Genomic DNA, 14847 nt, shown 5'->3' on the forward strand with positions numbered 1-14847 from the left:
GACCCAGACCCTCTGGATCTTAACATTCTATTAAGGAAGAAATCACGGTTACGCACGACGCCATTTAACCGGACGGGTTGTGCCTCTCCTGTTAGCTCTGTGACCGGGCCTGCCTACCTTCGCCTTTTACTTCTTAGCACCACTTACACAGTGTTCTCGGTGATGCCTCCCTAGCCTGTCTCTGTCTGTATGTTGCCAACTCACCCCTACCTCCCCCTTTCTTGGTATTCCCACTCTTTGATAACCTCTGTACAGTGACACAAGGAACGGGTTGGAGGCCCTCTCACTGAACCAGCCTGTAGCCCGCCTACACCTACCCCTGTAACATAGCTCGCCGTGTACCTATCCGTCCCGATTAATCCCTTGCCCGTTCCGCTCTTAATGCCTCGTACCCTTAAAACCGCTGTGTGTCACCTCCGTTCTAGCGGCCTGGACCCATCCCTCTTCCTTCTCTCATGCTGCCCCTCACCTCTCAATCCCGCACGGTCTGCGCTCCCCTTACTCCGTGATGTCCGGCCTGTACCTATTCTAAGACTGGTCTCACTAGCCGGGAATTACCGCCATAACCGTCTCAAACCCTTAACCAGCGCCGTCTCCCGTTGAAACCGCCTGCCAAGCTTAAAGGGTGACATAGACCGCCTACCTCCGCATGAGCCGCCTGTACCCCCGCTAAACATCCTGAGCCGCCTGTTACCCCGCCAACCTCCCTTAACCACGTGTGTCCCCTGAGCTCTCACTGTACCCCCCTAACCTCCGCCTTAACACGTGTGTCTCCCTGACGCCTTAAACCCCTGCCTAACCTCCTGAGCTGCACTGTACCTCCGCCTAACCTCCCCTAACCGCGTGTGACATCCTGAGCCGCCTGTACCCAGCCAATCTCCCACTGACCGCCTGATCCCAGCCTAACCTCCCCTGAGCCGCGTGTGCCTCCCTGAGCCGCCGTACACACCGCCTAACCTCGCCTTAACATGCGTGTGCCTCTATGAGCCGCCTGTAACCCGCCTAACTCCCTGAGCCCGCCTGTACCGCGCCGCCCAACCTCTTAACCAGCGTGTGGCCCTCCCTGAGGCCGCCTGTGCCACCGCCCTCAGCCCCCTTAACCGCATGTGCCACCAGTGAGCCGCCTGTACCCCCGCCTAACCTCCACCTTAACCCACGTGTGTCTCCTGAGCCGCCTGTACCCCGCCTACCTCCCTGACCCGCCTGATACTTTTCCGGCCTAACCTGCCACCTTAAACGCGTGTGCCTCCCTGAGACCGCCTGTACCACAGCCTACACTCCCCCTGAGCCGCCTGTACCCAGCCTAACCCCCTGAGCCGCGTGTGCCTCCCTGAGCCGCCTGTACCCCGCCTAACCTCCCCTTAACTGCGTGTGCCTCTATGAGCCGCCTGTACCTGCCTAACCTCCCCTGAGCCGCCTGTACCCCGCCCAACCTCCCCTTAACCACGTGTGCCTCCCTGACCGCCAGTACCCTGCCTAACCTCCCTGAGCCGCCTGTACCCCGCCCAGCCCCCTAACCGCTTGTGCCTTTGTGAGCTGCCTGTACCCCGCCTAACCTCCCCTTAACCGTGTGTCTCCCTGAGCCACGCCTGTGCCCCGCCAGCCCCCCTTAACCGCATGTGCCTCCCTGAGCCGCGTGTGCCCCACCCAGCCCCCTTAACCGCGTGTGCCTCCCTGAGCCGCCTGTACCCTCCCGCCTAACTTCCCCTTAACCGCGTGTGCCGCCTGTTCCCGCCCTTTAATCCATTGCCCTGCCCAGTCCCCCTTAATCCGTGTGCCTCCCCGAGCCGCCTGTGCGAGTCCCCTTAATCCATTTGCTGCACCCAGTCCCCCTTAACCCGATGTACCTCCCTGAGCCGCCTGTGCCCCGCTCCCTTAATCCATATGTGCTCCCTGAGCCGCCTGGGCCCAGCCCCCTTAATCTATTGCCTCTCCAGCCCGCCCCCTGTAACTGCGTGTGCCTCCTGAGCTGCCTGTGCCCTGCCCCCTTAATCCCATGTGCTTCCCTGAGCCACCTGGGCCCAGGCCCCTTAATCTCATTGCCCCACCCAGCTCCCCGTAATCCCATGTACCTCCCTGAGCCACCTGTGCCGCCCCCTTAATCCCATTGCCCTGCCAGCCCCCCTTAACCAAATGAACCTCCCTGAGCCGCCTGTGCCTGCCCCCTTAATCCATGTTGCCTCCTTGAGCTTCCTTTGCTCAGCCCCCTTAATCCCATGTGCCTCTCTGAGCCACCTGTGCCCTTCCTCCTTATTTCTATGTGCCTCTGTCATGGACAATTCCCCACTCGAACCTTAGCGTCCAAAAGATGGGTACCAGCATGAATTCCTCTAAGCTAATTACCAGCTTAGAACCTGTAGGCTGCCACCAACCAGAATTCCAATGCCTGGTACACTCGGTCCCCCAAAACCTTGTCCAGGGAACCCCAAGACCCAGACCCCTGGATCTTAACACAAGGAAAGAAAATCCTTTCCCCCACTGTTGCCTCTCCCAGGCTTCCCCTCCCTGGGTTACCCTGGAGGATCACTGTATTCAACTCCTTGAATCACAAACAGAGAGTAAAATTCACCTTCCTCCCTCCTTCTCTTCCTCCTCCCAGACTTTCCTGAGAGAGAAAGTAATTCTGGCACAGAGAGAAGTTAGCCTCTCTCTCCCCTTCTCTCCTTTCTCCCCAAAATTCCCTGGTGATATCCAGACACCAGTCCCCTGAGGTCTCACCAGAATAAAAAACAATCGGGTTCTTAAACTTTTTAATTAAAAAAGAGAGGAACCATCAAAACTAATTTGTAAATTTAAAAATGGAATAAGTACAAGGTTTTTTTTAGCTATAGGCACTGGGAATACCCTCCCAGCCTAAGTATTCAAATACAAATTAAAATCCTTTCAGCAAAAATACAAATTTGAACTCCTTTCAGACAAATACACAATTAAACTCCCTCTAGCCAAATGCACATTTGCAAATAAAGAAAACAAACATAAGCCTAACTCGCTTTATCTATCTAGTACTTACTATTTGGAATCTATAAAAACTTGTATCAAGGAGGTTGGAGAGAAACCTGGTTGCACGTCTGGTCCCTCTGAGCTCCCAGAGTGAACAACAACCAAAAACTAACAGCACACACAGAAACTTCCCTCCCTCCAGATTTGAAAGTATCCTGGCTCCTGATTGGTCCTCTGGTCAGGTGACAGCCAGGCTTACTGAACTTGTTAACCCTTTACAGTCAAAGAGATATAAAGTACTTCTGTGCTATTAACTTCCACTATCTGATTATGACAGCCTCCCTGAGCCACCTGTGTCTTGCCCCCTTAATCCCATTGCCCCGCCCAGCCCCCATTATTCCCATGTGCCTCCCTGAGCCTCCTGTGCCCTGCCCCCTTAATCTCAGTGCCCTGCCCAGCTCCCCCTTAATCCCATGTACCTCTCTGAGCTGCCTGTGCCCTGTCCCCAGCCTGCCCCTTAACTTCCATGTGCCCCACCCCCAACTACACTATTAACCTCCATGTGCTCTACTCTCAGTACCCTCAACCTCCATGTGCCCTCACCCCAACCCCCATTCAAGCCTGTGTGCTCCACCTTGAGCCCCTCAGCACCCCCATTCACCCCATATGCCCTGTCCATGGACCCCTCAGCCCCCCATTAGCTCTGTCTTCAGCACCACTCATTAACCCCATTTGCCTCCTAGGGAGGGATAGCTAACTGGTTTGAGCATTGGCCTGCTAAACCCGCGGTTATGAGCTGGATCCTTGAGGGGGCCACTTAGGGATCTGGGGCAAAATCAGTCCTTGGTCCTGCTAATGAAGGCAGGGGGCTGGACTTGATGACCTTTCAAGGTCCCTTCTAGTTCTAGGAGATAAGAGATCTCCATTAATTTATTTGTTTGTTTTATTTATTTAGGTGTTCTGCCCTCAGCCTCCATTGAGCCCACATGTACCCAGACCCCCATTAGCCCACATGTACCATGCTTTCTGAGTTCCCCATTAATCCCCATGTAGCCTGCCCCCGAGCCTCTCATCCCTACTCCATTAACCACTGCGTATCCCACTTTTCAGCTCCACCCCAGGCATTAACCTCCTGTAACCTGCCTCTGAGCCTCTCACCCCACCCCATTGATCCTGCTTTCGAGCCCCTCAGCCCCCTTGTTAACACATGTACCCCACCCCTTAATCCCCCGTTAGTCCCTGTATACCCAATTCCTTCAGCCCTTCCCCATTAAACCTCAAGTACCCCACCCCTGAGATCCTCTTCATTAACTCCCATATACCTCAACCCCCTCTAACCCCATGTACCCACAGCTCAACCCCCGTTAAGCCCCTGTCCTACGCACAACTCCCATGTGTCCCGTTCCTCCCACATTCCCTGGAGCAACAGCCCATTAACCCCCATGTACCTCACCCCTCAGAGCCTGGCACTCCACCCTCAGCTCCTATCTTACCTGCTGACCTCCCCATCTCTGAACCCACATACTCAATCAGTTCCCCTCTCCCTGGCTGTGCCAGTCCCTTTATTTGAAGATCAGAGATTGGGGATTTTTTGATCCCCACACTACAACATCCTTTTTGGCCTCCTGCAAAAATGAGTTACAGGCAAATTAATTTATTGCACTTGTATATTGGTTGAGATTTCCAACCAATTTCCAAGGGGTTTATACACATTTTTCTGTTTAATCGAAAATAAGGGTTTAAAACTCCTTTACTGTTTTGAGTATCTCAGCCATTGTATCTGCCACTACTGATATTTGGAAGCAGAGCCTGCAGTTAGCCGCAGCACTTATTGGAGGAGATAATCATTTAACCCTTTATCATTTTCTCTCTCAAAAGCCTCACCTTGCAGCCACAAGCCTTATGATCCTCAGATAGTAATATTCCTGTCTCCGAAACTGGTCAGTGCTGTTCCCATCTTCAATCTGAGGAGATCACTCAAGAGACTTGAGGTGACCTCTAGAGCTGGGCTGGAATGGGATTTTCCAATTCACGAAGTCTGTGATTCTGAATTTTTTTTCCTATTCTGAACTGGAATGAAAACAAAAAACTTTGAACATTTCTATTAAACAAAATTCCAAATTTTGTAGTTTAAATAAAATTGAAATAGTTTGCTCCAATTTTGACTTGTTTTATATTATATAATATATTTTATATTATATAAAATAAAAAAATCAAATGAGAAGTAGTTTTGAAATGGAACATCAAAACATTCGGTCTTGAAAAGGTCAAAATGGAAAGATCTTATCAGAACCCTCCATTCCATTTTTTTCCCAAAAAATAAAGTTTTTTTGGAAAACAGCACGTTGCCATGAAACGTTTCGCTTTTGCTGAATCTGCATTTTCTGACAGAAAACCATTTCATGAGAAAATTTCTGACCAGCTCTGTCACCTCCCGCCACTGAAATTGAGCTTGTTTGCAGATTGTGACCTGATTTTGGCAATTTGCAGACTGGTCTGATTGTGAAACGGCTTATGATACTTGTAGGTTCTGTAAGAATAACTTGCACTGCCATCATAGTGACTTCGTGCCTGCATATATGTTTGAGACTTTCTGTGCACAGACATCAAGATGTTCTTTTTGATCACTGGTCCAGAACCAGTGCTGGGTAAAAGTGAGTTACTGGTCCTCTGAGCATTCATACAGGTCTGCTCTGGCTGGCCATAAATCTGGTGCATCTGTAGAGGGCTCTGGAAGAAGCTTACCAGTTTAACCTCTCTTCTCTGATGCCATGGTGCTCAACTGATCTGTGAGCATCTGTTGATCCCCCAGGGAAGCACAAATGAACACCCCCAAGCTTCTCAAGGAGCAGGTAGCCCTCTGGTGAGTGGGACAGAGAGTAAGAGAGAGCCATCAGACGGGGAAGAAACACTACAGAAAAAGAAAACAGAAAGTAGAAAAATTCACAGAAGTGATAAGAAAAAAGACCATGGCCTTGTCTAGACTACAAAATTAAGTCAACCTAAGTTAGGTTGGTGTACAGGCACCACAGTAATTACTGCAGTGATTAATGTCCATGCTATGCCCCCTCTATTGGTGGTGCTCGTCCTCATCAGGAGCGCTTCCACTGACTTAACTTGTGGGGCATAGTGAGGCACTGACAGCTGGAGCCTCCCAACCCGCTCTGGTGCCGACAGCCTGAGCTTCATAGCCAAGAGGTGATGTAAGTAATGCAGTGTCTACACAGGAACTGCATTGCCCTAAGTGCTACACCACTTGTGGAGGTGGAGTTATTAGGTCAGTGTGTAGTGGGCAATTTATATCAGCTGGAGCAATGTTGTAGTGTAGACTCTTACAGCTAGCTCAGCATAAGCTGCTTTACGTTGACCTAATCCTGTAGTGTAGACCAAGTCTTAGAAAGGGACAGAAGACAGGGAGAGATAGGGACAGAAGAAAGAAGAGAAGGTGCTAACTGTGGAAGGTACAACACAAAAGGTTAATGGACAGTGAGGGAACCCTTCTGCCAACCTGTCACCTGTGACAAAACAAGTTTGAAGATACCAAGTATAAGGTGTGTATTTCTAGTTTTAATACAGCGCTACCGAAACTTTTAAAAGTTTTAAAGCACACACCCTTCAGGAAAAAGAAACCAATTCTATCCTCCTTGTAAACCTAACCTGTTGCTAAAGGTCTGCCTGTCTCAATGTATGCATCTTCCCCGCCTCCACCCTGTGAAATACTTTAAATGTCTACACTGTTAACTATAGTTGGCATTGAAGTCAGTGGGGCTGGGGCAGTGGAGGTATTGTCTCAAGTTGTCTGTAAAGTCAGGCAGATATTGCTGCATCAGTTACACTTGGCTCAGATTTTGAAGGTTTTGTCTCTTATTGTCTGCATTCAAAAGTTGAATCACTTCAACAATGTCAGTATAGCTGAAGTGGTATAGCCACCTAATGTGGACACAATTATATTGGGGTGAAGGTGCTTTTTACCACTATAACTGACTCTTATGGCAGTAAGAGCTAGTTTTAACTACAAAGGCTTTTCCTGTATAGCTAGAAGAGCAAGTCCTCTAGTGGAGATGCTGCTGATACCAGTAAAAGGAGTCCTGACTTTTCCTGCAGGAGCAATCCTAGCCATTTGCTCACCACATCAGGAGACATTTTCGCCTCAAGAGGCCAGGCCAAAACAGTCCCCAAAGCTGAGTGGCACAGCAGTATGGTACCACCTGGAAGTTGGCACTCAGGGAGACTGCCCTGGTTGCCTGTTCCTAGACTTGGTTCTGCCTCCCTGGATTGTTACCCAGGGTTCTGAATGGCCAATTTACAGCTTGCTAACTAGGCAGCCTTTAACAATAAGCCATAGCGGTTTCAAGCACTTTACTGGTTTGCCAAAGTCTTCCCATACAGGATGACACAAATTATATCAGGAAAGCGACTCCTGTCAGTATAGCTGTGCCTACGCAAGGGGGGTTGCTAGCATAGCTATGTCAATTGTGGTGTGATTATTTTTTTCCCCACATTTCTAGCCCACATAGTCATGCTGGCAAAATTTGCAGTGTAGAGTAGTAAGTTATACTATTTTGGCACCTTTATACTTGCATAACTGCATCTACACTGGGGGCTGTACCATTATAACTATTTCAGTGAAAAATCACACCCATAATAGAAATTGTTACAAAAGCTGTGTGTGGACCAGGCAGATTTTTTAAGTGAAATCTGAAACTAGTGAAAAATGTAGACCATCTGTCCCAGCTACTCTTGCTAGTCATTTGTGCCTCCCCAAATGGGGCATGCCTCATGCTTTGAGAAGTGCTGCTCTAATGATTCATGATTATGAATCTTGAAACTGTCTCTGGCCCCGTAGTGGTGGTTTTTTGACATGGGTTCAGAACTGAATATAGCAAGTCCCAGGCCTTGGATGAGTATAATTTCCACTTGCTGCCATCCTCTTGTTTCATATTGTTTTTTAAAATAAAATATATTTATGTCCAATGTTTAATGCTCACTTGTTTTTCCCCAAAGATGGATTCAAGGATTCACAAACAGGAATGTTGGTTTTGTCAATAACAAGACTATCTGCTACCCCTGTGGCAACTACATCCTTTTTGTTGACATTGAAACAAAGAAGACGACCGTGCTGAAGTGTAAGAATGGCCACGTTGGAGCCTTTGCAGTGAATGGGAACAGTCAAGTTGTGGCTTTTTCAGACCAGAAGCTAAATCCTGTCATCTATATCTACACTTTTCCAGGACTTGTTAAACAGTCAGAAATACAAGGTAGTGATGGGGGTTTCCCTTCCTGGTTCCTATTTCATTAAAATAAATACTAAATAACTATCTTGTGAAGGGCATTTTGGTAAGACTAGAAATCTCTTAAAATAGCATGGCAGAAAGGTATCTAATGACAGGAGAGATGCAGGGAGTACTCTAAAGATCCCTGGACTGCTTTCAAATAAAGACTCGGAACTGCAGCCCTTCGATCCACTACAATCCCATTGAATTTGTAAGCATGGCTAAGAGCTGAATGAGAGGGCAATGTTAAGCGCTAATGGTGCATCCGTGGAAGTCAGTGAGACCTTGGCAATGGATTTCAGTGGGAATAGGACTGACCCTGAGTCAGCAGTGCTAGCAGCTTGATTAAAATACCTTGTATTAATATTTGATCTTTTCCTTCTGAATAAGACAATTAAAGAAACACACACAGATTTTCTCAGTAGGCAAAGAAGTTCTCATTGTATTTGGGTTTTTTAGGGCATCTGCTTCTGAAGAAGTAGGTTTTTAATGTTGTCCTATCTTGACTAGGAAGACTTCATCTTTCTTACTCCATAGAAAGAAACATTGGTTTTGCCACTTCTACCCTGTTTTATTACTGGGTATATTACTCTGGAGTACCATACCTCATGGGCTGAGTTAATCACTTAAAGAATGATGTCAGCCTCTCTGTCCTCTCAATGGATTCTTTCAAACTATAGTAATATGAATGGGTCAGCTAAATTCTTTAAAATGTAAACATAGCAGGCAAAGGGCAGCCTTTCTCCAGTTAGAGGAGTGTATTTTGCTTAAACCTTAAGACTAAGAGAACTAAAGACTCTTCCTTAAATTTGGTATGCCAGGCACAGACTCAACCAGTTGATAATCATTTAGGAGTAAAAAACGCATATATGTATAGCTTGGTTAACAACAACTAAAGGGAAATATGGCAGTAAACATTTAAGGAGTGTGAACCGCAAAGCAGGAGTGGAGGGTTTTAGTGGGATGAAATTAATTAAAAGAAAACATTGGCTGAAGAATGGGAAAAATTTTCTACCAATGAGATTTATTAAACTGGAGCAGTCTCCCAAGGCAAGTGATGGAAATCCTGTTGTTTGAGACAGCTCAGTTGATGGTCTTGTGGCTAAAGGGTTGAGTTAGAAAATTTGGTTTATATTATTGCCCATTCCACAGTCTTCCTGTGTGATCTTGAGCAAGTCACCTAACCTCTCTATCCCTCCATTTCCAAATCTGTTGAATGGGGATCTTAATACTTCTCTACTGCAGGGGGTAGCTGGTGATAAATTGTTTGTAAAGCACTTTGAGATCCTTGGAGGGAAAGCACCATAAAAGCACAAAATATTAATAAAACTAGATGGAAAAGCCCAGGAGAATGTTACATAGGGGGCGGTCATGTTGGCTTGTATTGCAGGGGTGAGTGGACATAGATATCTATGAGGACTATTTCATTTCTAGAATAGAACTATACAAGCAGTTTTTTATCCTGTTTTTTGTTTTTTTCCCTTAAAAGCCATAATGAAAATTGTCTTTGTATGGCCAAAACAAAGTGAATAATCATGGATGGAGCAAAGCATCAAGCTTGTGGTTGTCCAAAGTGTAGCCTAAGGCTGATTAAAATCCTTGCTATTTTATATTTTAGGGGAGGCTCAGCTGGACTACTCTTTACTTGCATTCAGTTACATGGGTCCTTATCTGGCCACTTACTCTTCAGTCCCAGAATTTGCTCTTTCAATATGGTATGTATCAGACATGTTCCTTTAATACTGGGTACTTTAGATGAAGGTTTTTGTATTAGCACTCCTTGAGCAGAGCTTCAATTCACTGACTTGCCAAGACAAACCAATAAGGCCAAATGATGCCTTAGCTTCCTCCTTCCTCTCTGATCTGCCACTGTCTGCAAACATTCTCTGCCTGAATTGACTTGCATTGAGTAGTGTGGAAAACTTCATATAAGATTTATTGTTATTTTGCCATAGTTAATTTCCAGGCTGTTCAAGATTTTACATTTTGATATATTTATAACAGGAAAATAAGCCTTTCCACCACCTAATTATGTAAACAGTCCTGGAAGCTGATTGCAGCGGTAATTGTGAGAGAAAATTGCCTGCTAGCCAGAGCACAGGACTGGAAGCCAGAAACTGCTGAGTTCTAATGCTGATGCTGACTCTCCCAATGGTCTTAGGCAAGCCGTTTAACAACCCTGCTGAACTACTCCCTCTGTAAAATGGGGATAATGAATCTTAATTACTTCATGGGGCTTATATGAGGATTCATTAGTTAAAGTTTGTAAAGCAAATTGGGGATATAAAATGCTTTGTAAATGCTACGTACACCTCTACCCCAATATAACGCTCTTCTCGGGAGCCAAAAAATCTTACCATGTTATAGGTGAAAATATGTTATATCAAACTTGCTTTGATCCGCTGGAGCGCGCAGCCCCACCTACTCGGAGTGCTGCTTTACTGCGTTATATCTGAATTTGTGTTATATCAGGTTGCATTATATCAGGGTAGAGGTGTATTTGTTTTCCCATTAAAAGCCTCAGCATTCCAATCAAATCCCTGAGAATTCACAGTTTCTGTCTCTCTTAAAACACCACAACCCTTGTCACAACTTCTAGCTGATAACAGGAAAGGGGCTTTAAAGCCCCGACCACTCTTTCATTGTCCTGAGTGTCACAAGTATCCATGCAATCACCTCAGCAGGATCAACTTTCACAGCACTCCGTTTTGGAATGAAGAAACCTGGACTAGCACTTGAATCCAGGCATCTTTCATAGCTGTGCCAAACATGAGGTGCTTGAGCCACTTGGTCTGATTGTTTGCAGCTTCAGTGCCATAAAAAGACATATAGTGAGACTGAGTGAGGATAATGAAAATAGATCTTATGGTTTATTTTTTAAGTTGATTTTCGTTAACAACTTAAATCCTGCCTCTGCCTTTGCTTCTGGAGTGGTTCCACTGGTAGTGGAACCTGCCAGCACAGGGAGGGAGGATCACGGGGCAGGTAGGCAGGCATGCACAAGAAGTGTCTATCCTGTGTGCACCTCAGCTCCAAGAGATCCTTGCCTGTCCAGGGGCATGTGAGGGGTGAGAAGGCAACTTCCACCTTGAGCGATTGGTCCATCAGCCCCCCTAAAGAGAGCGCAGATCACAACACATTATTTGTGGTGTTCTAGCCAGACGCAGGCCACACGCAGGCCAGGCTGCCAGTGGCACTGGATACCCGAGTGGCATAGAGCATCTCACCCCAGAACCTCTGAGCAATCTGCCAGCCTCAGCCTCCCAAGTGGCTGGAATTACAGGTGCACACCACCTCACCCAACCCGCTGCATTAATAATAATAATAATGATTCCTCTTCTCAGTCCCCAATGGACAAGAATAACATTCATCACATACTCTAGCTGTGCGGTTCAACTCAGGATTTAGGCCGAAACATGCTTTACAACAGATAAAGTACCCCAAAGAGGCAACTGACTCTCTGTCTTGAAGATCTTACAGTCTAAAAGGCATGAACCATGACCATTCAGAACTGAATTAACATGGCTGGCCCAGTTTATGCCTTGTGCACACTTTAGAAGTTCCACCAATCTGAAAGATTCTGCCAGTCCAGTAAGACAGGAAATTCCACTGGAAATGGTGGAATCTTTCAAAGTAATGGAACTTTCTAAGGCCGTCTGTTCTAAGTTTATTTAATCAGCAAAATGACCCCAGAATGAATTTAATCCCCAGCAGCTAGTTGTCACAAAGGGATGACCCACAATTCAAGTCTGAAACAATTTAATAAAAAAACCAGGATCTTGTTATAATACTAGGCTTTGGTCCTGCTGTGAGCTCCACTCAGTGCACCTGTGTGGAGTTCATTGCAGAATCGGGGCCTTTATCTATGCAGTCTGATTACCCAGCAGTGTGCATGCATTCTTCCTACTTTGGGTACACAGAAATAATATTTTACGAGGTAAAAGAGCAGAATATGTTTACTATTTTCTGTGATTTCAATATGATGTTTGTGCAATGTCTATCTGTATTGTAATCCTCAAACTGTTTGCTATGCACAGATAAAGGAGTTTTTGTGTTTTTTTTAAAGTTAGCTCAGGCTTGAAGTATAGGAAGCTTGTGGATAATGAAAAGCTGCTTTTCATGGGAGACATTTTATCCCTAGATCTTTCTTCTGTTCAACGCAATGGCTCAGTGCCAGATGCTTTTTCAGCCACATGCGCCCTATCACATCATATCTTAGTAAATTAGCTACTACAAAAGAAGCTTGGCACAGCTTGCTGTGTATCAGAACACACTGACAGATCTTTAGGGAGAGAGCTATACTAACATCCTTTTATGCCAGAATTTCACCTTCTAACTTCCTTTAATATTAATGGGAGCTACTGAACATGTGTTAAAACTAGTGCATCAAGATAAAATACACCCCTTAAATCATGTTTTGTTTCCCAGCACCCATTTTTTTCAGTGTGATATTAATGTTAATAATTTTCTTGCATCCTGATCAATATCTAGAAATGAATTTGTCACAAGCTAAAGCAGCAGGATTACACTGAACTCCTATACCAGGGATCGGCAACCTTTGGCCTGCGGCCCACCGGGGTAAGCACCGTGGTGGGCCGGGCCAGTTTGTTTACCTGCCATGTCCGCAGGTTCAGCCGATTGCGGCTCCCACTGGCTCCAGGCCAATGGGGGCTGTCGGAAGCAACATGGGCCGAGGGATGTGCTGGCCACTGCTTCCCGCCACCCGCATTGGCCTGGGACTGCAAACAGTGGCCAGTGGCAGCTGCAATTGGCCTAATCTGCAGACGCGGCAGGTAAACAAACCAGCCCTTCCAGCCAGGTTGCTTATCCTGGCGAGCCACGTGCCAAAGGTTGCCAATCGCTGTTCTCCATGTGACTACCATATCCTGTGTGGTGAGTTTACAAATCCCTGTCCTATACAGTAACATTTCCATCCTTAGAGTTTTTTAAGGCCCGGCTTGACAAAGCCATGGCTGGGATAATGTAGTTTGTGTTGGTCCTGCTTTGAGCAGGGGGTTGGACTCGACCTCCTGAGGTCTCTTCCAACCCTAATCTTCTATGATTCTATGTACATGCTAGAGTTCTTCTTCACTTCAACCTTAGGCATACATAAAAAAGCTGAAATTCCAACTCCAAGTTCAAGTGACATGTTTTATCGATATATTTTTAAACTGCAAATGTTAAAAAGAAGTTAGTGTCAAATATGTGGTTCAGGAAATGGTGACAGTTCTCCTCCAGTGATGCTGAGCAATTCTGAGGATAGCATGTGAAAACACAAATGTTTACCTCTTTACTTACAATAGTTATAGGATTTTTTATCCATACATCTTAAAGCTCTTTTACAGATGCCTGTAGGGATTATGGTCCCTGTTCTATAGATAGGAAGACTGAGGCACAGAGGTGGGTGGAGGGAAGTGACTTGCCCAAGATTACACAAAGAATAAATGACAGAGCTAGGGGTAGGACCCAGGTCTCCTTATTCCCAGCCTAATGCCCTGTCCACAAAACATAGCTGCTTATGATGCACAGCAGCGCTGGTTGACATGTTTGTTTTGCATATTCTTACAATGTTTTCTCTTAGTTAGTAGCAATGTTGGTCCTAAACAATATTCATTTTACATATGACTGACTATCCAGCTTCTTTTGTCATTCCTACCAAGAGGAATTAACTTGATTGACAGTTTTTGTCTGTGACAAGGTGCCAGATTCCTGAGAGGAGCAGAGCATCCACTACTGCCATGGATGTTAATTGACACTTCTCAGGATCGAGCCTAAATGGTCATTCTGAATTTTGTGACTTATTTGATACATTTTTTTTTAATTCTCCTTTTTGAAGGGACTGGCAAGAAAATATCCTTTTGTGCAGTAAATCTCAACCAGGTGTGAAAGTGACCTCTATGAGCTTTAACCCCATGAACTGGCACCAGCTTTGTTTGTCCAATGAAAACTCCCTTACTGTCTGGAATATTGAAAGGAATGATCAAGAACATCATCTCATGTCAAAGTAAGTAATAAACCTTCCAGGCTAAAAGAAAACTATAGAGTTAACTTTCTTTTAGTGTCCAGGATCACTGAGTTATACCAGTTTACAAAGACTATGGATCCAATTAAGATTAACTGACAACCCTTTAAATCACAACCAATAAGAACCTTAACTGTCTGTTGTGTGCGTTGAATTTGTGATACCGTTTCCTAGTGCTCAGGTCTCCAGATTACAGCCATCACAATAGTTGATATGAACAGTCAGCAGTCTTTGGTAAGAGATCCAGGATCGAATGCACATACTGGACTGTCTTCCTACTCCTGCAGGTGGCTCTGCCTTGTCAGTATTCCTCAGTCCTGTTACGGCAATGTAGGAGAACTTGCACCTCTGCTCTTGCATGTGATTACCATGTTTGGACAGAGTTTCTTGCCTGCAAAGATCATTTAGTAAAGTGGAATGTGTGTATTTTAAAGTAAGATTGATTGAGAGAGAAGTGAAGCAGCCACATCGTGCTCGGGGAGGAGGAAGAGCAGGGGTGAGCTGCTTCACTTCTCCTGCCTCCCAGGCTTGCAGCACCAATCAGCTTAGGCGCCACAAGCCTGGGAGGCAGGAGAAGTGAAGCAACCATGGTGTACTCGGGGTAGAGGCGGA

At 45.9% G+C, this 14847-nt stretch overlaps 1 protein-coding gene across 7 annotated transcripts in view; it reads left to right on the forward strand.

Moving 5' to 3' along the window:
* Positions 1 to 14847, forward strand: part of CFAP43 (cilia and flagella associated protein 43) — a 106559-nt gene that overhangs the window by 4217 nt on the left and 87495 nt on the right. For 6 of the 7 annotated variants that reach the window (XM_075072877.1, XM_075072881.1, XM_075072879.1 and 3 more), the window contains exons 2-4: positions 7945 to 8198; positions 9832 to 9928; positions 14050 to 14217. In XM_075072877.1, coding sequence (XP_074928978.1) covers positions 7945 to 8198; positions 9832 to 9928; positions 14050 to 14217 — 519 coding nt within the window. The remainder of the gene's footprint in view (positions 1 to 7944; positions 8199 to 9831; positions 9929 to 14049; positions 14218 to 14847) is intronic. The other variant, XM_075072882.1, reaches the window with a different exon arrangement.

This window comes from Chelonoidis abingdonii, chromosome 16, assembly GCF_003597395.2.
Source record: "Chelonoidis abingdonii isolate Lonesome George chromosome 16, CheloAbing_2.0, whole genome shotgun sequence".
NCBI lineage: Eukaryota > Metazoa > Chordata > Testudines > Testudinidae > Chelonoidis > Chelonoidis abingdonii.